The 25,900-nt window shown below is 39.1% G+C and overlaps 2 protein-coding genes across 3 annotated transcripts in view; both read left to right on the forward strand.

Annotated features, from left to right (window-relative positions):
• The window catches only part of LOC127801642 (polyprenol reductase 2-like), a 40,083-nt gene extending 29,659 nt beyond the window's left edge, over positions 1-10,424 (forward strand). Inside the window, exon 8 of the transcript XR_008023104.1 lies at positions 10,277-10,424. The gene's annotated coding sequence lies outside the window, so the exon portion shown is untranslated. The remainder of the gene's footprint in view (positions 1-10,276) is intronic.
• Positions 10,425-10,515: 91 nt separating this feature from the next.
• LOC127801641 (uncharacterized) overlaps positions 10,516-25,900 on the forward strand; it is a 48,172-nt gene continuing 32,787 nt past the window's right edge. For both annotated transcript variants that reach the window (XR_008023103.1, XM_052336939.1), the window contains exons 1-5: positions 10,516-10,698; positions 11,963-12,060; positions 12,834-12,900; positions 14,078-14,222; positions 14,332-14,469. Coding sequence is in view for 1 of the 2 variants with exons in the window: in XM_052336939.1 (XP_052192899.1) it covers positions 10,516-10,698; positions 11,963-12,060; positions 12,834-12,900; positions 14,078-14,222; positions 14,332-14,469 (631 nt within the window). In the remaining variant the exon portion in view is untranslated. The remainder of the gene's footprint in view (positions 10,699-11,962; positions 12,061-12,833; positions 12,901-14,077; positions 14,223-14,331; positions 14,470-25,900) is intronic.

The raw sequence follows: 25,900 nt of genomic DNA on the forward strand, positions 1-25,900 counted from the left end.
CTCAGCGCATTAGTGAGTTGCAAGATGCTAAAAAAATAAAGAAGTTGAGCATATGTTGAGTATTGGAGAGCGTGAGTCTGGAAGTGGAGCCAATCAAATAAGTAATTTACCATGCACTGGAGTAGCACGTTGGAGTTCTCATTATGATTCCGTAAAAAGGATGATAGACATGTACTTTGCAATTTGCAAGGTGCTTGAATATCTTAAAATCCATTGTCCAAAAGCAAGCTTTCGAGCTAAAATTTGTGGCGCTTACAGACACTTTGCATGTTTTGAATTTGTGTTTAACTTGCTTTTAATGCACAAAATTATTAGAATAATTGATGTTATTTGTCAAGCCCTTCAGAAAAAATCTCTAGACATTTTGGTTGCTATGAGATACATTTTTACTGCGAAACTTATCTTTCAAGAACTAAGCAAAAAAGGTTGGGAATAGTTTCTTCAGGAAGTAAAAAGGTTTTGTTTAACACACAACATTCATATACTGAACCTAGATTCTTTATATCTGATTGGTTGTTGTAGTGATGAGACTATAGTTGAGCACCATTATCATTTCGATGTTTTAAATGAAGCAATAGATTTTGTACTGATTGAGTTAAGTACGCGATTTAATGATAAATCAGTAGAACTCCTTTCTCTCAATGTGGCTTTGGATCCCAAAAATTTATTTGAATCATTCAATGGTGATGATATTTGTACGCTTGCAAAGTTGTTCTATCCTAAAGATTTTAGCTGTCAAGATATTCGTGCTTTGGAATATGAGTTGCGGTATTATGTTCATGATGTGATTCCTAAACAAAGGTTTCAAGTATCTGCACTTGCTGAATTATGCCAGGAGTTGATCGAGAGGAGGTGGTTAGATACATACATTATGATAACTAGATTGATTTATCATATATTGACATTACCTGTTTCTATTGCAACTACTGAGTGAGCATTTTCAGCAATGAAACTTTTGAAGACGACACTTCGTAACAAAATGGAGGATGAATTCCTTGCTAATTGTATGACACTTTACATCGAAAGAAAACTTGCTCTCATAATAGATGTAGTTTCCGTTGTAGATGAATTTTTTGTTTCAAAATCTCGTCAAGCACAAGTTTAGTGAAAATTTGTTGTACTGACTTTTTGATTACATAAGAATTTTGTTACATTAGCTTTTTAAAATTTCAACCTCCCTCAACATAGATTCCTTAATCCACATAGATTCCTTAATCAACCCCTGCCCTTCTGTATTGAATTGTATAGTCCAATCCCATCAATTTCTCATTCCTTCCCTCCGCAGCTAGGTTTGTAGTTTATGCTATAGGAGAAATTTCAAACTCTCATGATCAATACATATCACAAAGGTCCTACTCTCCAAATAATGCAGCCATTTCTCCACAACTATCAATACCTCCAGTAATTCCTTATCTTAGATGCTTAGTCCCACATGCTTGGGAGCTGAGGCTTGGCAGAGATAAGTTATAGGTCAGCCCCCTTGCGTATAGCCCCCACACCCACATTGCTCGCATCAGTCTCCAACTTCTCAAATGCTAAAACAGGGGCCTCATCATTGCTTTCTTCAACTTCTCAAATGCTTCCTCTGCATGCGAGTTCCATTGGAAATTATCCTTTTTCAACAATTCGGTTAAGGGTCTACTAATAATCCCATAATTCCATACAAAACACCGATAGTACCCCGTTAACCCTAGGAATCCCTGCACTGCTTTCACATTGGCTGGCCTAGGCCAATTTAGCATAGCAACCACCTTTTTGTGGTTTGTACTCACTTCTTGGGATGAAATGATGTGTCCCAAGTACTCAATCTGCCTTTGGGCAAAAGCACACTTCAACTTCTTCACATACAACTAGTTGAGTCGAAGGATCTCAAATGCAGTCCGAAGATAGTTGAGGTGTTGGCCAAAGGTTGGGTTATAAATTAGGATGTCATCAAAGAAGACCAAGATGAATTTACGTAGAAAAGGCTCAAAGACTTGGTTCATCAAGGATTGGAAGGTTTTGGGGGGGGGGGGGGGCTTTTGTTAAACCGAAGGGCATGATGTTGAACTCATGGTGCCCTTGGTGTGCCCGGAAGGTTGTTTTGTGAATGTCATCCGGTCTCATTTGGATTTGATGGTAACCAGCCCTAAGGTCAAGTTTGGAGAAAATGGTTGCATGTTTAAGCTCATCTAGGAGGTCTTCAATTATTGGTATAGGAAATTTATCTTTGACGGTTATGGCGTTCAATTGGTAATAGTTTATGCAAAATCGCCATGATCTGTCTTTCTTTTTGACCAGGATGGGAGAAGGGAATGGACCATGGTAAGGTTGGATAATAGAATGCTGCAACATATCTTTGACAAGGTTTTCAATTTCAGTCTTTTGTTTAGGCAGATATCCATAAACTGGATATTGACAGGTTCTGAATTAGGGTTCAGTGGAATAGCATGATCAAACGCACCTTGGGGAGGCAAAGATAAGGGTTCCACAAAGAGATCCTTAAACTCTTCCAATAGATTATGCAAGGAATCAGATTCATGTACCTGCCACGAAGTCACCAACAGCTAATCCCCTAACGACTGAATCTCCTCCTCCTCCTTAGTGGCCTGCAGCGAGAAGAATTGTGCCACTTGTTTCAGCTTCAATTTTAGCAACCTCCGCAGCCTCTTTCCCATTATTATCTTGTACGTCCCCGTGTCTGTACTTCCCACCAATGTCACTGCCCGCCCTTCCTTCTTTAGTAATAGTCACCTCCAGCTTGTTGAAATCGAAGCTGATGGGACTGATGGTTTTCATTTAATCAACTCCCAATACCACATCGCAGCCTCCAAGCCTCAACAATCTCAGGTCCATCACAAACATTTCCCCTTGCATCTCCCAACGAAAATTCACACTAGCCAATTTGCTTATCATTTTTTCTCCATTGGCCACTGTCACTGTCAGTGGCTGCGTATTGGTGGTTGTACATCCCAGCTTCTTGGCCATTTTATCTAAGAAACTATGCGTGTTGCCGCTGTCAATCAGGACCATCAACTTGTGGTTCCTAACCTTTGTCATGACCCCGAGGATATGATTGTAATTGGAGAAAAATCCATGGTGTATAAGTTGTAGACCTAATTGTAGAAGTCTAGAGGTTATGCGAAAATAACCAACTCTTGTATAAATAGTTAGCAAGGCTGTTATAGTAGTTAGTTGGTGATATTTTTTGGTATTTCTTTCAATTGTAAGCCTAGAGGCTGGCATAGTTAGAGAAAGGCATGATTTGAATAACAATTGAATTCCATTTTCTCTCACTCAATTCTCCTAGTTCTCCCTCGGTTTTCTCCCTTCTCCCACCATTCTTTCTATTCTCTTCTCTCTTTCCCTCATTTTCTGCTCTTTCTTCCTCTAATTCTTACCAATTTACTTCCTAAATCCTAACCAAACCCTAGGGTCGTAACATTTGATATCAGAGCCAATCATTCCTCGGCTATGATTATGGAGACTTTAATAGCTGAATTCAGATTCGATTCTTAAAAGGCGGTGATCAGGAAGTTCTTGGCAGTTAGCTAGGGCGATTCAGGCATTTAATTCCGACGGGCTAGGCGATTTTCGTTGCTTCAGGCAAATACAATTTGGCTTGGAATTGAATCGGAATCGAGAGGCGAAGTCGTGCAAAGCAAACATCGGCTCGGTATTGAAGGCGACATTGGCCAAGATAGTTCCGACAGTGATCGGACTTAAATGTGGAAGGCGACGCTCCTCAGCAAGGAGATCTAGGCATCCGATCCTAATCCTAGCTGCAATCTGGAATTGGCGATAAACTCAAGTGTCCTTGATCGCGTCCCAGATCTGGTCGTTGCAAGTGACCAAGGCGAGAAGGAAGGCACGACTGAAGTAGACTAAGGCATCAGAGAGAAGCAAATTGGAGCGATTGGAGGCTATAGCGATTGCGATTGAGTCCGAGCAATCTCGAATCCGCTATGAATCGGACCCAGAACAGGAGGATCGTGATCGGCATGCGACCATAGGCTATTGCTCTCAGTGACGAAGTCAAATCAGGTAAGGAGGAGTTACGCAGCAAAGCTAGTGGTTCTCCAGGCCTTGGACGGTGATCGGGTTAGAGAAGAAGGCACCGAATCCAACGAGAAGGAAGTCGACTCGAAGGTAGAAGAGATGAATCAAAATTGGGCGGGCTAGGCACTCCAACCCAACGACTACTGCAAGGCAGAATTGAACACAGATTGGAAGGCGAAGAAGAAATCAGATTGTTAAGGTCGGTATTGGATGAAGAACAAGTTAACAACTGTCAATTCTTGGGGACAAGAATTGTTTGAAGGGGTGGGGATTGTCATGACCCTGAGGATATGATTGTAATTGGAGGAAAATCTATGGTGTATAAGTTGTAGACCTAATTGTAGAAGTCTAGAGGTTATGCGAAAATCACCAACTCTTGTATAAATAGTTAGCAAGGCTGTTATAGTAGTTAGTTGGTGGTATTTTCTGTTATTTCTTTCAATTGTAAGCCTATAAAGAGGCTGACATAGTTAGAGAAAGGCATGATTTGAATAACAATTGAATTCCATTTTCCCTCTTTCAATTCTCCTAGTTTTCCCTCGGTTTTCTCCCTTCTCCCACCATTCTTTCTGTTCTCTTCTCTCTTTCCCTCCTTTTCTGCTCTTTCTTCCTCTAATTCTTACCAATTTACTTCCTAAATCCTAACCAAACTCTAGGGTCGTAACAACCTTCTCTTCCACCTTGATGGTCTTACTGTTCACCAACTCGCGCAATGCATGTAAGGAAATCTCGCCATCTCCTGCTTCTTCCCCCACAATCTCGCCATCACCTTGATAGTCTTATTGTCAATGGCTGCGTATTGGTGGTTGTACATCCCAGCTTCTTGGCCGTTTTATCTAAGAAACTATGCGTGCTACCGCTGTCAATCAGGACCATCAACTTGTGGTTCCTAACCTTCTCTTCCACCTTGATAGTCTTACTGTTCACTAACTCACGCAATGCATGTAAGGAAATCTCGCCATCTCCTACTTCTTCCCCCACAATCTCTTCCTCTTCCGGATCTTCTTCTAACGTTACTATCTCCTTGCCTCCTTCCAACATTAGCAATTGTTTTCAACATTGGTGCCCCGGTACATACTGATCTCCACACTTGTAACATTGACCAGCCTGCCTTCGCTGTTCAAAAGTTCCAGATCGGCCTTCCATCAGCTGATTCGCCACTGTTGCATGTGGGATCACATTACCTTTCTTTCCTTGGCCGAATTTCACCAACTCTTTACTTCCCCAACGGTTGAGGACCACCCGACCGCTTTGAAAGGAAAATTTCTGCTTCTTTAATAGGGTTTCCACCAACATTTCTTGCAGCAGAGCACTTTCCGCAGCCTGAGTTCATTGTTCAAGCCGCTAATAAAACTCAAAACGAAATAACCCTCACTCGAAGCAGGATTTAAAGTGTGCATAAGGGACTTACGTTCCTCAAATTTCTCTTGATATTGCTGAACAGTTCCTCCCTGTTTCAGCTTATTAAATTCCTCCACTACATCTACTAAATTGCGATCTCCAAACCTGGCACAAAACTCCTCAACGAAATCTAACCAGCTGTTGCCTTCTTGTGATCCATGCCACCCTTGGAACCAGGAATAGCCACATCAATGATTAGGTAAGTTGACGCCAAAGTGATCTTCTGATGCTCTGGAATTTGATACAGAGCAAACAGTTTTTCACGACAATGGATCCACCACTGGATTTTGACCTTCAAACATTGGCAAATCCAATTTCGGCATAGGGAATTGAGGATGAGACTGGATCACCTGGAGTCCCGGCCTCCTAACTGTCACTTGATCCTCAATTATCTCCCCTGCCCCCGCTGGCTCAGCCTCCAGATCCAAAGATTCTGCCAACCTAGGGCGTGGTCCTAGCCTAGACAAAACCAGTTCAGTTTGTTCTTTTGAAAGAAAATCAGAAGACAATCACACTTGATTTTGTCCTGTGAACATCAACATGAAGCTTTGCACTTGATCGCGAACCTCATGCATTTGACTCACCACCTCTTTGCACATCTGAGAAAATTCTTGATCTAGCTTACGATTGATCACCTCATCAATAGCTCCTATCCGCTCTTGTATGTCTGATATGGCCGCAAACACCTGTTGAAGTTGTGCCTCCATCTGTTTCATTCTTGTGCCATCTGCCATCGTCTCTTGTATATGATTATTGTCGTAGCCCAAGGTTTGATGCTCTGATACCAGATTGTCAAGACCTCATGTCTTGACAGTGGAATCTCTCCTTGCGAGAGAAGAACTAGGGTTGAAGAAAGGTAGGAAGGAGGAAAGAAGGTTAGGGAGAACAGAGGATTCGGGGGGAAGAGAAATCGAGAGAGAGAGAGAGTGTGTGTGTGTGTCTGATTCTATATGGAATTCATTCGTACTTTCACATTCAATCGGGAGGCTTTATAGTTCCTCCTTAGTGCCAATCTTGGGCTGTTACAATTCTAACAGAAGCTAACAACTAATAGCTACCACTAACAGCTATTTTAACTGCCTACCAACAGCCTCTAACCACTAACCGCTACCAGCCCTACACATCAAAAGACCAAATTACCCTTGATTTATCATAGGATCCTGACAGATACTTACTGATATTTCATGACTGAGTAATATTGTTCTATCAGGGAAGGAGCTCTTCCCCACTATTTTATAAAAACAACAATGGTCAGTGGATTGAGTCTAAATCTAGAATGGGAAAAATATTATAGCATTAATGAACAACTGTTATTAGTGATACGGTGATTTTATCTGTAAGTATGAACATTATGGCTTTGAATAATAAAGGGAATGAAAACATGATATCAAAAATGAAAATGCTCACAGAATGTGAAGTATTTAACATGAGTGTATTAGTATCACTTCCTAAAAGTATGTTGTACGGTATTGTTCAAATGTTCTATTCCATAATTCTGTTGAATGGTTCATATAGCAAGGATCTTTGCTTCTTCTTTAGGAATTCGTCTTTGGTTACTGATTTCATGTCAGTTTTGCTTGATCCACATCTAACATTTTGAAGTTGTAATTTGGTTGGAGATATCTCTCTTACCCAATCTGCAAAATCTCATTTGAATAGACTTCTCTCTTGATTATTCCCCACGAGCAAGCATCTTGCTTCTCATACCTCTGGCAGTCTGCATTCTCAGGCATGTTCCTGGACTAGTGTATGCGTGTCCTTGCTTGAGGGATCATTGAAAGAATTTCAATCTGGAGTTGTGCGGTAATACTACAGTGATTGATTGTGGTTTACGGTTAGTTTGTTAATTCTGCTGTATCTAATACCCCTTTTGTTGGTTTTATTGTGCTGTTGTTTGATAAATAATCAGTTATTATCAGCAAGACCTGTTTTAGATACACGGATTGGTTTCATGAGTTGGGTGTGCCAGATTTTTCTATTTCTAGAATCCAAGGATTCTAGGACACCAGTAAATATTCATATTTTCTCTCTTACGGTATATTGCATCATTTGTATGGTGTGTTAAAGCGTGGACTCCTTGGTTATCTTAAAGCAACTATGTTGGGGAAGTAAAAATCAAAATTACAATGAAGATTAGGTACGTGTGTGTATTAGTAGACTTGAAGTATTATTCCACATGTTGGGTGAATGTCCAACCAGACATGTCTGGGTTATCCTGCAGCTGTGCACAAGTGTCCTGGTGGTCCTTCATGCACCTCGAAAAAGTGTATAACATATGTAAGAAGTAATATTGACCATGGTTTCATAAATCTGGCCACATTTTGTCTCGTCACGCCAGAAGAACTATGTTTATGGAGTGAATTGGCGACTTTAGAAACATTATTGAATTGGGCCCATGGAAACATTAAAAATTATTCTGCAACTTTCTCTGTCTCAGTACAAATATGAAGAGTGGTTGGTTTCCCGGAATAGTTTCCTTGATGGAATCATGGTGACAGAACAAGAAGATTTAGAAATATTAGCATTTAGCAAACTGAAAAACCTTTCAATCTTTTTCCTTTTCTGCTCTCAAATCATGAATTGTAGTTAATTGACTTTATCTGTGTGATGCAAGACTCTGCCATGGTAACCCTACATGCTTTTTTTCTGCTTTTTGTGGGTTTGTGCTAGGTCAGCTGGATAAGAATCTCAGTTTAGACACTAATGTTATGAATATAGTACATTCAATAAAAATCTCATATTTCCGTTAAAGCATGTATGCTGCCATCTTAATCTAAATTTTCTCCTCTTTTTTTTTTTTTTTTTTTTCATGACTCGGAATATTGTTTGCATATATTAATGAACTTGGGATTACTGCCCTTGTGCGGTCTGTCGCCGTTTGTGTTCTCAATTTTGACAGATAAGGTAAATTATAAGTGGAGGTTTTGCCTCACTGCACAGGGTAAAGAATCGAATTCATAATTTACTGGTATGAATCTCAATTTATTGTGGTTCAATCACTTGATTTTGTCCTGAGGCCATTATTAATGAACTTAATCCATGGTTTCTTCCTCTCTGAATATTCGCGCATTAGATATATGCACCTTTTATCATATGCTGGTTGTTGTTTGGCAACTCTTGGGAGTGGGGTTGTTTTTCTCTCCATCTCTATGTAATTTCTCGGGGGAAGAATCACATTCAGTGACTGCATTGTGTTGCGCTAACTCTTATCATAGTTTAGTAGTCCCCCTGGGCCCTGTCATGAGAAGACGGGTCTCGTTTTGCACGGCTAATGCATAACAGCCAAAATTGTTTGTGGGAATGACCCTGATTCTCATCTTTGCTGAACCCTGGCCCTGCACGGGCTCATTGTTGGTATCATATTACCTTTCCGTAGATTTGTTTGCTTATTTGGACTTTCTCATTGTATGTGGGGAAAAGTTAAATATTAATTTAGCCTGGCGATGTAATCACAGGAGGTGTATGATGTATCCAATATTAATTAGAACATTGTAAATGCCCATCTGATTATTTTACCCGAATAATATTAGGAGTCATGACTGATGATGGTGTCATCAGTTATGTAGCGCTTTCTTATTAAAGAAGATTAAATAGACTATGTGTTATTATCTCATTTGTGTAACACTTTTTCAAGTGATGATGTGACATATCGTCATCAGTCATGACTTTTATTTTTACTCTTTTATCTTCGATCATTTTACGCCACTTAATCATTTGTAACTCTATCACTTGGATACTTATTTACAACTCTCTTATTTGGATTTTTGTGGCCTTTCTCCGATTATTGGATATAACATAAATATTTTGAAAATTTTTAAATAACATTGGCTTGTTTTGTAAAAATTATTTTTTATAATTTGTTAATTCTAATTTTACTGCTAAATATGTTCTAATATTTTATATTTAAAAAAGTGAAATGTCATTTATTTTCAAGAAATTTAGAAAATATCTCTTAATATTTTTAATTTTATAAGATTCATTATTTAATAAATAATTAAAATTAAAAAAAGTTAAAAAAAATAAACTAACAACCTTATTAAGGTATATTAAACTATGTACCTCTTAAATTTTGGTTATTTTACAGAGATTTTTTTAACTTTAAAATTTATTCAATTAGTCACCACACCTATTTTTGTTGCTAATGATATTAAATTGATAGACCTTACACTCTGAAAACTTTGGATTTTTGCCTTAGATATCTTCTAAACTTTATTTTTATCAAATTGGTCTTTAAACTAGGTAAGACCTCAACCTAAAAAATTACATTAATTAAATTAAATTAAGTTAAAATTATTTTTAATATCCATTTAATTAAGTTAAATTTAAAATAAAATAAAAATAAATTTCAAAATTTTCTATGCTTCATTAGAATCTATAGTCCATAGTTGGTCTCTCTATCGATTTGTTGAAACCTATTCCATTAGGTGGAGATAACAATTAATCAATAGTCCAATTTGGTCCCTTTCTAAATATTAGGAATAATCCTAATTTAAATTAGTTTAATTAATTTTTTTTTATATAGGGTTTAAGGGGTTTTGTACATTTTTGGAAAAAAAATTGAGGACTAATTTGTCAAAAAAATAAAAATTTAAAAAATGTCCAGAATAAAAACTTAAAGTTGATAAAATGCATCACTAATTTATTTAATACTATTAGTAAAATAAGGTATCGGAATTCATTTTGAAGAATTTAATAAATTTTAAAATTTACCTACCCTATTATTTCTTTAAAAAAATATACAAATAAATTATCATAATACAACGGTGCTAATAATGATGATGCATCATCGTTCCCCTCTTGGCTGGCAAGTTAAATTGACTTCTCTCCATTAAATCAGGGCACATAAATCACCGTCACCGAACAAATTTTCCGTCGCACCGCCCATGCCCCAACACCCCTCTCGATAACTCATCAGGCCATCGCGCGAATCTTTTCTGTACTCTAGAAATTTGAATTCCGATCAAAGACACCAGCCTGTGATCAATGAGCATACACCACTGAAGAAGATAGGAGATTGTTTGAGGAACCGTGACGATGAACAGTTGCTGATGAGAGATCCGCCGGAGATTCGGTAGAATGGCGGATAAGAGCTCGCCCGAAGATGAGACGAAGAAGGAGAAGGAGAAACAGGGCGTTGCGGATCCAGATTTCTTCTGCTGCATCCTTCAGCCTTCCCCTCCCAACTCCGATCCCAATTACATTGGAATTCGTCGCCTTCTTCTCCATAGGAAGGCCCAATCTGGTGCTCTTCGCCGCAAGGTTTGCTCATATGATGCGTGGACACGCTTGTATCTGCAATATGTATGCTTGTATATCTGTTACAGGATTAGATCTATGTCCGTAGAATTGTGAGTGTAATTGTCAAAATTGCGGCTTTGTGTTTACACCAATAGTACGGTAGTCCGATATCGTTGAAAACTTCAAGGCGTTCAGAATTGTACTTCTGAAAATTTCATGAAATTGCGCTGTGACAATCAAATTGTATAGGTAAACGAGGTATTGCAGTATTAATAGGGGAAAGTTCTCTTAAGTTTGAAGGAACTCCGTTTTCACTCCCGGTGAAGGTCAAATGTTAACTAAAAGATAAAATAGATTTCTAATATGACATTGCTGTTATTCAAGCTTGGATGGTGTCTTAGGCCAATTCCCATCATTAACTTGCATCTAGTTAGGTTGGTTAAATGCATACCGTAATGAGCCTTTCATCCTGGTTTGGAGGTACTTATGTTGTGGATAGCGTAATTGCTGGGTTTACTATTGAATAATTTCTGGCTCTGCAAACCAGGCTGGATGGCATTCTTGTTTTGAGCTTATAGATCTTACAAAAGATGCTAGTTACCTTCCCTTTTTTGTAAAGGAAATATGGCCTGAAATCCATTTCTTCGTGAGATGGAGTTTTTCATATTTAGGTTGTCCCTATCACTGGTCATGTATTCACCTGCTCCTCTAGTAGTTTGTTAACTCATTTGTTATTCAAATGACAAAACTGGAAATAGAGAAACTGAAATGATGTGGTGCCACATCATGACTATATTTTTAATTTGAAAAAAGAACTGCTTCACCTCATATTTGTCCACAGCTATTCAAGAAAAACCAAGGATTTCAGTATTAAAAAAAATGCAGTTAGAATGTACATGAAAAATATGGACTAAAATTGAACTGTTTTTGACATTTTTGCTCTTCGCTTGAACTTGAAGGAGGCATAAGGTTAACTTGGTTTGTAATTAAATCATTTTTTTGGGGATAATTTTGTCTAAATAAAATGTTATGGAGCTTCAAAATCAGGGCAACACCAAATGGCTTGTCCCTTTATATTGATGATTACTAATTCATCAAGGGACTTCTATTACAGTTTAATTTTATAGTAATCTCCATTGATTTGAGGCATCATTACACTGAAGCTATCGAGCATCTAATGAACTACGTGAAATTTATTGCTAGTATTTATTTGTTGTTATATGTGTCATTAATATTGACTTGGACCAACCAAAAAATGACTTGAATGCACTGATTTGTGTTGAAGGATTGGAGATGCAATGGAAAAGGTTATGTGGCCTACCGCAATTATATTAGCAGGCAAAGGAACTGGGAAAGTAGCCACCCAAGCAGTCCTGGAAATAGGTTGCTGAAATTTCACTAGATGTCTACAAGTAATTTGAAATGGATCATCATCATGGTTACTGAGATTTGCATATATTTGCATGGATGCCTTTTTTTTTTAGAGTATTTCTATTATCTATAATGAGTGAGGGTATAATTCACTGTAGAATTAGATTATCAGCAGCACACAAGCGATGGATTTTGGACACACATAAACCACATAGATTTCATTGATCTTTTTAAGAGAATGTACACACATATATTATACATGTAACATGGATATATGTATATATATATATATATGTATCTTGAATATATGAACTTGAGACACAAAACAATGTGATTATTTCATTTGGGGGGAGGCATTTAGCTTGATTTATACACTCGGTTTACCAAATTTACACTACGTCTGGTGTGTAATAGAAAAATTGTAATATATGGGGAAAGAAAAAGAGGTGAGCTCTGTAACATAGATTCAAATCATATATTATTCATTCAAATTGCTGCAATTGATAATATTTTATCTTCCAATACAAACTGTAGGACGGAGACAGTAGAACTGTCTTCAATCAGGCAGCTCTTGTAGAAATTTCGGTTTTTTTTTTTATCACAAATGGATTTCAAGCTGATAACAGTGTCCATTATTTTTTTCTCCCATCCCTTTTGCTTAGGTTGTCAGCACTCAAACCACATTTTCTGTTTTCGTGACCTTGTAGCTTTCTGATACTAGTTCTATTTAAATTCATGTTCCATACAATTCTGACATCAGGTTAATTTACTGGTTGATGCATCAGTGGGCGGTGGATATCATCTCCAGGTCCACTCTCCCTTTATGAGATGGACAGCTGGAGTGCTAGCAGGGTATGTGCCTTATTTTATAATTTTTTCTTTTTTTTGTCTGTTCAAAGTTTGATTTTCTGGATTCTGTTGAAGATGTTTTGCCCACTAGGAATCCATGAGTTGTTTTATTCATTTGCAAGAGGAGTCCATTTTTGTTTCCCATGCATATGTTATACATGCAACATGATAGAAAAATTCAAGTAGCATGCTAATAAAGGAACATGCATCCCTTTTTGTTGGTGTGAATCTGTTTTGTGGAAGTTGATAAAAGTCTTGGTTTAACTGTCGGCTAGTTCACCTATTAAGTTGGAGGTGCACCTAAAAGTCATAATATGATATGGCTTATCAAACTAGGTTGCGACATTAGGGGCAAAATTAACCTCTGATCTATTTAAGAATTTCATGTATTGGTTGCACAGAAAGGTTCTGACTATCTGGCTTCATTCCCCCACGCAACTCCCATTCTCTATGTTTGTTGTAGCAATAATTCTGAACTTCATTTTTAGTCCAGTTGTGTGCACGTGCGTGCTCGCACATTGAAAATCTCCATTGGCTGCAATAATTTGAGACTGTTTGGTGATAATCAAGGTTTTCTTGATGCTTATTAATGCAATATAAATCATTCTTAGCAATCACAATTGATCACAAATTATTATTCCATCTTGATTTTGGGAGTTAAGACACAAGTTGCTGGTTATGATTTGATCTTTGTTGTGTTTGAATAGCTACCTTTTGATGCCCAGTTATGGAGTATAATTCATGTATATATGGTTCCCCTGTCATTCTCATGTTACTACATAACCTGTTTCTGGCCTGAGTTTGCTGTAGTCCTTTAGATCCATAAAATGTTAGGAAATTGCATATTGGTATCAATGTCAAAGTTGTTTTCAATCAAATACTTCTACTAAAACAAAAAGGTTGAAATCTGCAGAATGGAAAACTACTTGTCTGCATGTTCAAATCTCAAGAACAATGTCTTTTTCCTCCTAATTCTTATTTCTTTTTCTTTTTGGCTTTCATTTTCTTTTTTTAAATAATTTGGGCCTGAGTTTTGAGAACTCCATGACCGGTTTTAGGATTAGGGTTTTTCTATGGAAAAGACAGTTGCATGTCTGGAAAAGCCAACAGCTGTAGATAGTTATTGATTTACCTGTTTTCCTATATAATTTTAGTTGGTTACACGATTATTTCTTCACAGGACCCACGAAGTGACAGTGCAGCTTTGAGTCATAGTCCCAGCTTTGGCTCCAATGCAAGTGATGTTGATCACCCACGTAAAAGAGCTGAACCTGGGTATTCCTTTGTGGGGATGCATTGCGTCTTTGACCAATGCAAAGCCATGGGTAACATTCATTTTTTATCAATCTAGATTGATTCATTGCTGCCTTTCAACATTTTCCACAATGTACATTTTCTTTATCACAGACTTGATTTTGTAGTTTTATTTTACAGTCACAGTTGTGAAGTTTGGTCATATGAGTTCTGATCTACTTGCATATGGGGCATCAGATGGCACCTTGACAGTTTGCACTGTCTCCCAGCCTCATTCAGTTATCAAGCAATTAGTAGGGCATTCAAAAGATGTCACAGGTTGGATTAACTGGTATTGAATCGATAGGCTTTTTTAAAATTTTTGCTGTAGTTTGCACTCAGATAAACTTATGATACAAATTGCTAATGATATTGTGTTCAATAAAAAATAACCTTAAACCTTTCTGTGATCTGGTGGAAGTGAAATACTACACAGATAAAAGGTATTAGGTCTAAGACTCTTAACACTATTTTCTGTTTTTTGTCCCACTTTACTGTTTCTTAGCTCAGCTCCTCCTTCTGCAATTTGTTTATGATATATATCAATTAAATGCTGTTTTCAAAAAGTGTGAGTAACTTTGCATCTTATGGATCAGTAGGATGTATTTATTACACATGGGTGCTAGGTCTCATATATTTCTCATGTTCTTTAAGTGAAGTCTCCTGCTACCAACATGCAGCAGTGGAATTTGGTTCTTTTTTTGGACGGTCCAAAAAATTAATTTCATTTACAGTATGGTGTATAAATTTGATTCTGAAAGTGGTCTTATCAGCATGTTATCGAATGGTAGTCATAATGAGAGTCTTGACATTTCTTCTAAGAAAATCTAGACTAATATATCCAACGCATGCATGGATAGGTATGACTCAGATGAAGAACTAGATCACGTTAGAAGAGCTATTTCATGGATAGAATTTTTTGCTTACCAAATCATGGATACAAATTGAAGCATCTCAACCAAGCTGTTGATGAAAAATTGAAAGAGATAATATGAAATAAATATCAAGAAGTTGTATCCCGATTAGGATAGTAGAGCTAATATATATATTAGCATGCATGAGAATGTTATTGCAAGTTCTTCCTCAAGCTAGAGCATAAATATCATGCATGTGTAGCTTGGAACAAATATTACTCATTTTAATCACATTCACTGACTTGGTAAAAGCATTAGCTAACTTATCTAGTGTTCTCACGTAACCTATCTTAATAATCTTTTGTTGGAGCTTCTCTTGAATGAAGTGGCAATCAACATGTTTGGTGCACTCATAGAATACTGGATTGAATGCATTGTGAATAGCTTCTTGATTGTCACATTGTAGCTTGATAGGAGTTGAATTGCCAAACCCAATTTCTTCTAGTTGCAAAATCCACATCAATTGGCAAGGGGATTGAGCTATACTTATATTCTAATTCTGTTGTTGACCTGGCTACCATTTATTGCTTCTTGCTTTTCCATCACACCAAATTTCTTCTAACAAACACACAAAAACCAATAGTTGACTTTCTATTTGATGGGGATTGTCCAATCTACATCTGAGAAACCATCTATTCTAACCTGACCTTGATCACAATAGAGGAACCACGACCAAGAGTCCTCTTGAGGTAACACAAAATCCTCATAATTGCCTCCTAGTGAGTAGTTCATGGGGCTACCATGAATTGACTCTCTCCATTGATCGAGAAAGCAATATTTAGTCTTGCCACAACTAGCAATTCTAACCACTAGATGATGATAGCTATCTGGATCAATTAACATCTCTCTATCATCAGAAGTGAGTTTCACATTTAGATCCATAGGAGTATCAACTAGCTTTACACCCATCATGCCTATGTCTTGCAATAGGTCTAGTTGATATTTCCTATTAGAATCACTGACATCTCTCCCAAAACTACGACATTTCCTGGATTCACTCGACAAGTCTTTAGGTTCTTGCTCTCTTGCCCAAGTTAGTATGTTTTTTTCAAATATTGTTCCATTGAGTTTGTGGGGGATTGATTCGGGTGCAAATGATCACATGACTCACGATGCTACTGTTTTTGATGCCTATAACCCCTTCACTTTCCGTAAAAAATGTCTTGCATATCCCAAAGCTATCTATTAATCTCATTTTCATTCATAAAATCACCAAAGACCTTCGTTCAAAATAACCTTTTTTGACTCCCATTATACTTTTTAGGATCTAGCCTTGGGGAGGTCGATTGGATTTGCTAGAGAATGTAATGGGTTGTATTACCTTGAGGACTTGCAAGGCTGTGAAATAAAGGAAAACTGAGTACCTTCCTTCTTTTTTGCTTCATCAAAGAAAACCAAGGTCTAGGCATATCATCTTCACCTTAGACATCCTCCTTTCATGTTGTTAAAACATATGTTTCTTTCCTTGTTTAAAGATGTTCTTGTTACAGACTTTCATTGTGATGTTTATCAATTTTCCAAACATCATCATGTTTCTTTCCAAACAAAATCAATAAGATGCAATAAACCTTTTCCCTTGATACACTTTGACATCTAGGGGCCTTGAAAAATTCCTAATATTAATGGGGCTAGGTGGTTTGTATCTTTTTATAGATGATTGTAATTGTACCACATGGTTGTTTCTCATCAAAGAAAAATCAGAAGTTAGTATCTTGTTCCCCAAATTTCAAAAAATGATTATCGCTCAATTCGGGGAAAAAATCAAAAGAGTTCATTCTAATAATGCAACAGACGACTTTAATCAAACTCTCTCTTCTTTCTTTCAAAAAAAGGGTATTATCTATGAGTCATCTTGTGTTGACACACTCCAACAAAATGGGGTTGCTGAACAAAAAAACCGCCACCTCTTAGAAGTAACCTAAGCTATCTTATTTCAATTAAATGTTCCAAAATTTCTTTGGGGTGAAGCAATCTTGGCAACTGCCCATCTTATTAATTGACTCCCCTCTCAAATCTTGGGAAATAAAAGTCCTTTACATACATTGTTCAATTACTTCCCCAATTCTATTTCCATCCAAAGCTTCTCTCCAAAAGTTTTTGGTTTGCGTTGCTATCGTGACCCTTGACTATTATAGGGGCAAAGCTATAATTGAGTTACAATTACAGTTAGGGGGTATTATTGTAATAGGAGGGGTATTATTGTAATAGGATATAATAGTTTGTTATAGATATTTGGCTGTTTGTTAGGAGCACATGGGTGCTGTTAGAAATTAGTTAAGAAGCTAGCTATGCCTATAAAAAGGTCAATTGTTAAGAGGAGAGGATTATATTTTGAATTGATAAATAAGAACTGATTTCTCTCTACAATTCTCTTCCATTCTCCTTCTCATTTCTCCCTACTTCCTCCCTAATTCTGTTCAATCTCCCCCTTCAATTATTCTTTGTTTCTTCCCCAAATTCCTTCCAATTACTTCTAAGACCCTAGTTAAACCCTAAGGTCATGACAAATTGGTATCAGAGCCAACGATTCTCGGCTTTTGATAGGTGAGTGCAAGTAACAATTTCGATCAGATTCTGAGGAATCAAAGGACAGGTCATAATCGAGAGAGAAAAACAACTCTTGGTTCACGATTGGTGACTGGAGGCGAGCAAGCAAGTCCGACCCAGACGGTGATAAGCGATTCTTGGTGAGGCGGAGCGTTGTGAACAGACAATGCTTGCAATTGGTGAGGGAGTCCATCAAATGCATTCTTGGAAGCTCGTGGCCTGCTGTTTGTGCATCGTCTGGCGAATTCAAGTAGCAGTGTCAGTGGCGAGTTAGGTTGCTTAAGGCGAGGACGAGACTCACTTCAAAGGCGACTTTGAAGGACGGTAACGGAGTTGACCTTGGCCATCCAGCAAGCTTAGGGAGCGACAGTAGTGATGCGGGTTGGTCGGACGATTGGAGTGGGTGACCAGAGGGTGACGCGAACAGCCAGGAGGTCGTGATTTGGACTTGGGAGTGTTGCGATCCAGTGGGTTGGACTCAAGGGTTTCTCAATACAGCGGGTGTTGCGATTTGGACTCGGGAGTGGGTGTAGCTATTGAACTAACAGTGAGTTCTGGTGATTTTGGAATCAGAGGCGATTGCAATTGGGTTGGGAGCCTTGGACAGTGATTGGGTTGAGAAGAACTGCCATTAATTTCTGTAGGGGCGACTAGGCTAATTTGTCCCGACAGTGCCTTCGATGAGCAAGGAAGGCTGTCAATTAAGAATCAGCTGTAAGTGGAGAAGCCGAGCAAAGTAATTTTGGCTGGGAATTAAAGACGACACAAGCCAGGAGAGTGCCGACGGTGATATCGAGTTGAATCTGAAGTCAAATCAGAGTGGCGCAGCAGGTATTGGATCGGAAATGGAGCGAATGTGAAGGTGAAATGGAGTGACTATTAAAGGTGGAACAATAGGGTGAATTGTTGCTGTTTTTTCTGAGTTGTTGTGGTCGATCAAGAAAGGGAGGTGAGTGTAGGAGACTTTTGCAACAGGCGAGCCAAAAAGCGTAATCAGATATGCTGCCTAGTGGTTCATTGTGTTGGAGAATTAAAGATTGCTAATTGTGGTGAGGCGATCGCTTGTCCTGGGCAACTGTTGTAAAGTGGAAGAACAGGTTGTTTGCGACTATTTTCCGAGCTGGGCAGTGTGGGTCAACAAGCCGAAGCACAACAGCAAATTCCAACAAGTGACCCTCGGCTGCTAATTTTAGAAACATGTACAGAACTCCCATTCCTTGGTCGTCGAAGTATGCTATCAGTGAAAAGTTGGCCATGGGGAGTAGTGCATATATGAGACCATTGGAGTCTCAATTGTAGTAGAAGAATGTTGCATTTTCAGTGGGAAATTTTGCTCGTGAATCCATAGAAAGTAGTGGAAACATGAGGCAATTGGAGCCTCAATGGCAGCAGAAGAAGGCTTCAATTTCAGCTGGCAACAACAAGAATCAGAAGTAGTTTATTCAGAAGAATCAGGCTTGGGAAAAGTTGGATAGTGTGTCTAGTCGAATTGACAAGGGAGCAAGCAGTGGGATTCATGAAACGTGCGAGGAATTCGGTCGTATGTTCCACGAGAAGTTGCAAGAGTTTGCGTTGATACTGACTAAGAAGTATCATTACAACTTCCCGGTGGAATATTTCGATGATTATCGAGGAAGTTTTAACAAGGAAAAATTCCTTAAAGTGGAGCAGTCGAAGGAGGACAGTCTTGTTGAAAGTAAATCCTCGTTGTACTCCAGCTACCAGCAAATAAAAGTATTTTCACTTGAGGAGTCCCCTATTGAAGATATGGAAGGCTCCAAACATACTGCTCCCTAGGTCTTGGCTATGGAGAGGGTTGAGGAGTACATGGAAGAAGAGATTGGGAAGGAGGAATCAATCAATTGCCAGCCTCTCAAGCACTGCCACTGGTGCTAAGACTCTTGATGCCATTGATCCTGAAACAACAAAATAAAGAGTCTAAAGAGAAGGAACAAAGGATTGCATCGAGCACCTTGCTTGAAACATCTCACATGTATGTCATTGGCATGGGCACACAAGACAAAGAAAAGTTAACATTGCAGCCAGAAGAGTTGGAGGATGGGGTTGTAGGACTGACGGCGCATTTGGAACCATTTTTAACGGAAATAAGGAAGAGGTGGATGGCTGAAATTGGTGTTGCAACAAGTCATAGTGACGTTATCGTTGAGGAAAAAGAAAAGAGGAAGCAAGAGACAAGGGAAATAAGAGATAAGAACAAGAAAAGGCAAAAAAGAAACCAGTGGGTGAAGATGGGCATTGGATAAAGAAGCAACGGCTAGGTGGTAATAAGTTTCTTAGGAACAAGAAACATTTCAAGGAGGGGAAATTGTCATGACCCTTGACTATTATAGGGGCAAAGCTGTAATTGAGTTACAATTACAGTAAGGGGGTATTATTGTAATAGGGTATAGTAGTTTGTTATGGATATTTGGCTGTTTGTTAGGAGCACATGGGTGCTGTTAGAAATTAGTTAAGAAGCTAGTTATGCCTATAAAAAGGCTAATTGTAAGCGGAGAAGATTATATTTTGAATTGATAAATAAGAATTGATTTCTCTCTACAATTCTCTTCCATTCTTCCTCTCATTTCTGCCTACTTCTTCCCTAATTCTGTTCAATCTCCCCCTTCAATTATTCTTTGTTTCTTCCCCAAATTCCTTCCAATTACTTTTAAGACCCTAGCTAAACCCTAGAGTCATGGCAGTTGCTTACCTACATATTCATAGAAACCACCAATCCAAGTTAGATCCTAGATCAAAAAGATGTGTCTTTGTTGGCTATTCTTCAACTCAAAAGGGATACAAATGTTATGACCCTTCCAGACAACACACTTTTTTCTTCCTTGATGTCACCTTCCATGAAGTCGTACCTTTCTATAAACCCCTCCTCACTCATCTTCAGGGGGAGAAATTACTCAATGAATATGTGTGCTTAGGTTCCACATATTTTCTTGAGAGCCTTGGTAGTCTCGCCACAAATCATCCTTTCAAACCACTCAAACCTCCAATAGAGCCAAATAATCTCATGCTGATCCGATCATAACCACAGCAGCTGATCCCATTGAGGCCAAAATACGTCCATACTCTGAGAATGTGTACCCAGCTGAAACAGCAACCTTGCTGAGCCTTGAACATACTCTAGATCCAAAAAACCAGATTCCAGGTGCTCCTTTAGTGAAGTGGCTGAAGCAATATTCAAGAAGAGCGCAACCCTCACTAGTTCTAAAGCAAAGTCATGAATCTAACTTGAGTGCAGGTAATGAAAACACTCTGAATATACCTCCATTTGATGCCAATGAGTCTGTTTTATGCGATAACCAACCAAGTTCAGAAACCTATCTTGACCTCACCATTGCCTTAAGAAAAGGGACAAGAATGCACCCAGCATCCCGTATTCGACTTCATATCCCCACACTGACTTTCCCCTCAACATAAAAGTTTCCTTAGTTTCCTTTGTACCTTGAATTCAATTGAAATACCAAAAATTGGACATATGTGATGAGGGAAGAGATGAGGGCCTTAGTGAAGAACAAGACTTGGAATATTCACTTGTCCCAAAGGAAAAAGAGTAGTTGGTTGTAAATGGGTCTACACAGTGAAGTTTAAAGTTGATGGAACTCTTGAGAGATACAAGACAAGGTTAGTTGCGAAGGGTTATACATAGACTTATGGGGTGGACTATCAAGAATCTTTTGCCCTTGTGGCAAATATGAACACTGTGAGAATCCTATTATTTCTTGCTATCTACTTAGATTGGGAGCTTCAGCAATTTGATGTAAAATTCCACCATGGAGACTGTTGGATCCTGGAGACTTTTGTAGATTGAAGATGCTGGGTGAAGGTGCCTATTTCCAGCTTCTACAAGCTGCTCTGGGAACTCTTAAGTATACATATACACTATGCTTGGCTGGCTGGATGATGAAATCCCCAGGCAGGTTAGTCACTGCGGCTGAAGGTTTTGACTTCAGCAAGGCTTAAAGAGGCTGGGGAACTGAGGTAGGCAGATTTTTGATAGTGAAGGTGGATCAAGGTTCTGATTGGTTTCATGATGGCTGTGATTCTCTTGGATGGTTGTTGCCATGTGTTGAAAGAATCTGCGACTGCAGAAAATTCTGAGTTGTAGAGAGATTTTGTTTCTTTGTTTCATGTTGTTGCTCGAAACCTTTCGGTTAATGTAATGATAGGAAATGGATGGAGTGCTGGTTGCTGTAATGGTGATAGTTTGGAAATTGAGAAGAGGCTGTGGATTGGTGTTTGCTATGATACCAAAGTTGATGCTGGACGGCAAGGAGAGTTGCAGAATGTAGATAGAGAAAAGGGGAAGAAGAAGAATTTATTAGTGCCCTCCAATTACATCCATAGGGCCTACCTATAGATTAAAGATAAATCATACTAAAAAATAAGCCTAATCAAATCTTACTAAAGATACCTAGTCATACTAAATATAAAATCTAATCAAGTTTTTGTTAGAACTTTGTTTCTGACGAGGAATTCTCTCACAATTCAGTGGGGAATTGCGGGAAAGTTGAGATGTAATCGGGAGAATTGAGTGATGAGGGAGAGAACTGAGAGAGAGAGAGAGAAATAGAAGTGTGGAGGGAAATTGAAATCTATATTTTCTCATTCGTGCTCAACTTGGCCGCGGGCTTGGCTTATATAGCTAGCCTTGGCGCCTCATTTTGAGTTTACATTTGAATTATAACTGCTTCTACTTCTCTTATTACAATAATGCCCTATTCTTAACTACCCCCTGTTATTACCCGAATGCCCTCCCTTAGCTGATGGACTATGACAACTCCCCCCGGTTAAAGACTCTACTTGTCCTCAAGTAGGTTAGAGTAATCCTACTGCTCGGGGAAAACTACTGGAGCAGATCTGACAAGTACTCCCATGTATTATTTTCTGGATGGAGGTTTGACTAGCACACCAACACTTGTGTGATGGGTTCTTGCTATTTGTAGATAATTCTTCTTCCAACAATAACTGTAGGTTATGCCTCCTACTGGCTACTCTGGGCTGCTGGAGGCAGGGTAGGACTCGCCGATTGTTGTCGTGTGAGGGTTTTAGAAGTGACACATGAAATATAGAGTGAATGGAAGACTCCCTTGGAAGCTGTAACTTGTAGATAGCCTTCCCCACTTTTTCAATTACTTCGTAAGGGCCATAAAACTTTGGGCTGAGCTTGTTTACTTTGTGGGGCACTATGGTCTTCAACTACGCTTGTCTCAGCTTCAAATACACTCTGTCCCCCACCTCGAACTCCCTCTCACTTTTGTTCTTATCCGCAAATTGTTTCATCTGGTTTTGTGCACCGGCTAACTCCTGCTTGAGAGTTTGCAATATTTGTTGTCGTTGGGCAAGGTAATCATCCACTGTGGCCATTGGATTATGGAAGAATAGGTGGTTGGTCCCTGAAGAGTGCTTCAAATGTGGTCCTTCTTAGGGAGGAATGATAATTGGTGTTGTACCACCATTGTGCTAGAGAAAGCCATTTATGCCACCTGGTAGGATACATTAAACATACACATTTGAGATAGGTTCCTAAGCATTGATTCACTCTTTTGGTTTGCCTGCCAGTTTTGGGGTGATAAGAGGAAAACATATGCATATGTGTTCCCAAAGACTGCCTGAGCTCCTTCCATAACAAGCTAGTGAAGATCTTATCCCGGCCAGAAACAATCACCTGGGGCAGACCGTATAGCTTACCTACCTGATCGAGGAATACTCTGGCCACTTCTTGAGCAGTAAATGGGTGGGTTATGCTTATGAAGTGAACATATTTTGTGAACCTGTCAACCACCACTAGCACACAACCTTTCCCTTTCGATCTTGGCAACCCTTCTACAAAGTCTATGCTGATATTGGTCTATGCTTGATCGGGTATCGGTAGTGGTTGCAAGAGCCCTGGAGGGTGTATGTTTTCATGTTTGCATCTACTGCAAATGTCACATGCCTTGACATATTCTTTTACTGTTTTCTTTAGTCCCGACCAACAAAACACTTGCTTCACCTGGTTGTAGGTATTTAGCTCCCCTGAATGGCCACCCACAAGGGAGTCATGGAGAGCCTTCAACACTCTCCTCCTTAAAGGTTCATCCTCCCCAATTACCAGCCTGTCTTTATGTTTGATCATTCCATTTTTAAGAGTGAAACCCGGTCTACTATTAGGGTCAATGGTGAGCTGTTCCATCAACTTCTTTATCCACTCACCTTGGTTTAGCTGGAGATCACTTCCAAGAACCAGTCACGTGTTAAGGTAGAAATAGTTGCTGCTCCCCCTTCCTCCAAACATCTTGACAATGCATCTGCAACCTTATTTTCATATCCCCTCCAGAATTGGATTATGTAATCGAGCCACATTAACTTCGACATACCTTTCCTCTGGAGATGGGTATGAAGTTTTTGTTGCAGCAAGAATTTAAGGCTTTCATGATCTTTTTTTATTATAAATCTACCCCCTTCTAGGTAGTGCCTCCATTTCTCCACTGCTATTAGGACAACCAAGAGTTCCTTGTCATAAACGCTTAGACCCGAATGTTTAGGAGCTAAGGCTTGGTTGATAAAGGCTAGGGGTCTGCCTACCTACGTCAACACTGCTCCCACTCCAAAATCACTAGCATCCGTCTCTAGTACAAAAGGTTGGTAGAAATCCAGAAGACCCAGCATGGGCACCTTGCTCATAGCCACTCTCAGTTTTTCGAAGGCTTCTTCCGCTTTATCATTCCAGTGAAACCCATCTTTCTTGAGTAGTTCTGTCAAAGACTTGCTAATGAGACCATAATCCTTCACAAATAGCCTATAGTACCTTGTAAAGCCCAAGAATCCCCTCAAAGCCTTAACACTGCAGGTCGTGGCCAAGCAGTCATTGCTGCAACTTTTTTAGGATCAGTACTCATTCCTGCACCAGAGATGATATGGCCTAGGTACTCTACTTGGCATTATGCGAATGCACACTTAGACTTCTTAATGTACAACTTGTTGAGCCTGATGACTTGTAGAGTGATCCTTAAGTGCTCTAAATGCTGAGTTATGGTAGGACTGTACACAAGGATGTCGTCAAAGAATACTAAAATGAATTGGCAGAGATATGGCTCAAATATTTGGTTCATGAGGGCTTGAAAAGTGGTTGGGGCATTGGTTAATCCGAAAGGCATTACCAAAAATTCGTAATGCCCTTAGTGGGTTCTAAAGGTAGTTTAATGAATATCGTTGGGGTGCATGCGAATCTGATGATATCCCAACCTGAGGTCAAGTTTAGAAAAAACCTTGGCCCTATGTAATTCATCCAATAAATCTTCAATAATAGGTATAGGAAATTTGTTCTTAATAGTAAGGGAGTTTAGCTAGCGATAATCAATGCAAAATCTCCAACTACCATCTTTTTTCTTAACTAAAAGCAAGGATGATGCATATGGACTGTTGCTGGGTCGAATGGTAGAGGAGTGTAGCATTTCTCTAACCATCCGTTCTATTTCTTCTTTTTGTTTTGGAGGATATCTGTAGGATCGAAGGTTGATTGGTTCAACATTGGGTTTCAAATTGATGGTATGGTCTATAGGTCTCGGGGGTGGTAGAGCCTTTGGTTCCTCAAACAAGTCCCCAAACTCATCTAGGAGTAAATTAAGTGAGTCTAGTTCAGTTACCTCCCAAGAAGTATGAGCTGCCTCTATGGAATGTAGTGATGTTGGCTCTCCTCCTCCTTTGTCTTCCTCCACTTCCCAGGCCTGTATGGAGAACAGTTGTACCACCTTTCCCCACTTGTTCTTAAGCAATTTGTGCAACTTCTTGCCTATAATCATACGGTAGGTCCCTGCTTCCACATTACCCGTGAGGGTCATCTTCTTACCCCTTTTTTCACATGTGACCTCCATCTTATTAAAATCAAAACAAATGGGACTGACTTCTCTCATCCAATCAACGCCTAATACCATATCACACCCTCCTAATTTGAGAAGGCGCAGGTCAGCCTCAAATTCTTCGCCCTTGCATTTGCCAACAAAAGCCCACACAAGCCGATTTGCACAACACCTTCTGTCTGTTAGCCACGGTGACTAATAGGGGATGGGTTCCTGCAAAGCTGCATTTTAGTTTCTTGGCAGTAGCTTCGTCCAGGAAGCTATGGATGCTTATGCTATCTGTGAGGATCATCAAGTTGTTTCCCCTTGCCCTGCCTTCCACCTTAATGATCTTGTTGGTGATTACGCCCTGAGAGCATGTAAGGAGATTTCCACCTTCTCTTCTCCTCCTTCCTC

This window comes from Diospyros lotus, chromosome 5 (assembly GCF_014633365.1).
Source record: "Diospyros lotus cultivar Yz01 chromosome 5, ASM1463336v1, whole genome shotgun sequence".
Taxonomy (NCBI): domain Eukaryota; kingdom Viridiplantae; phylum Streptophyta; class Magnoliopsida; order Ericales; family Ebenaceae; genus Diospyros; species Diospyros lotus.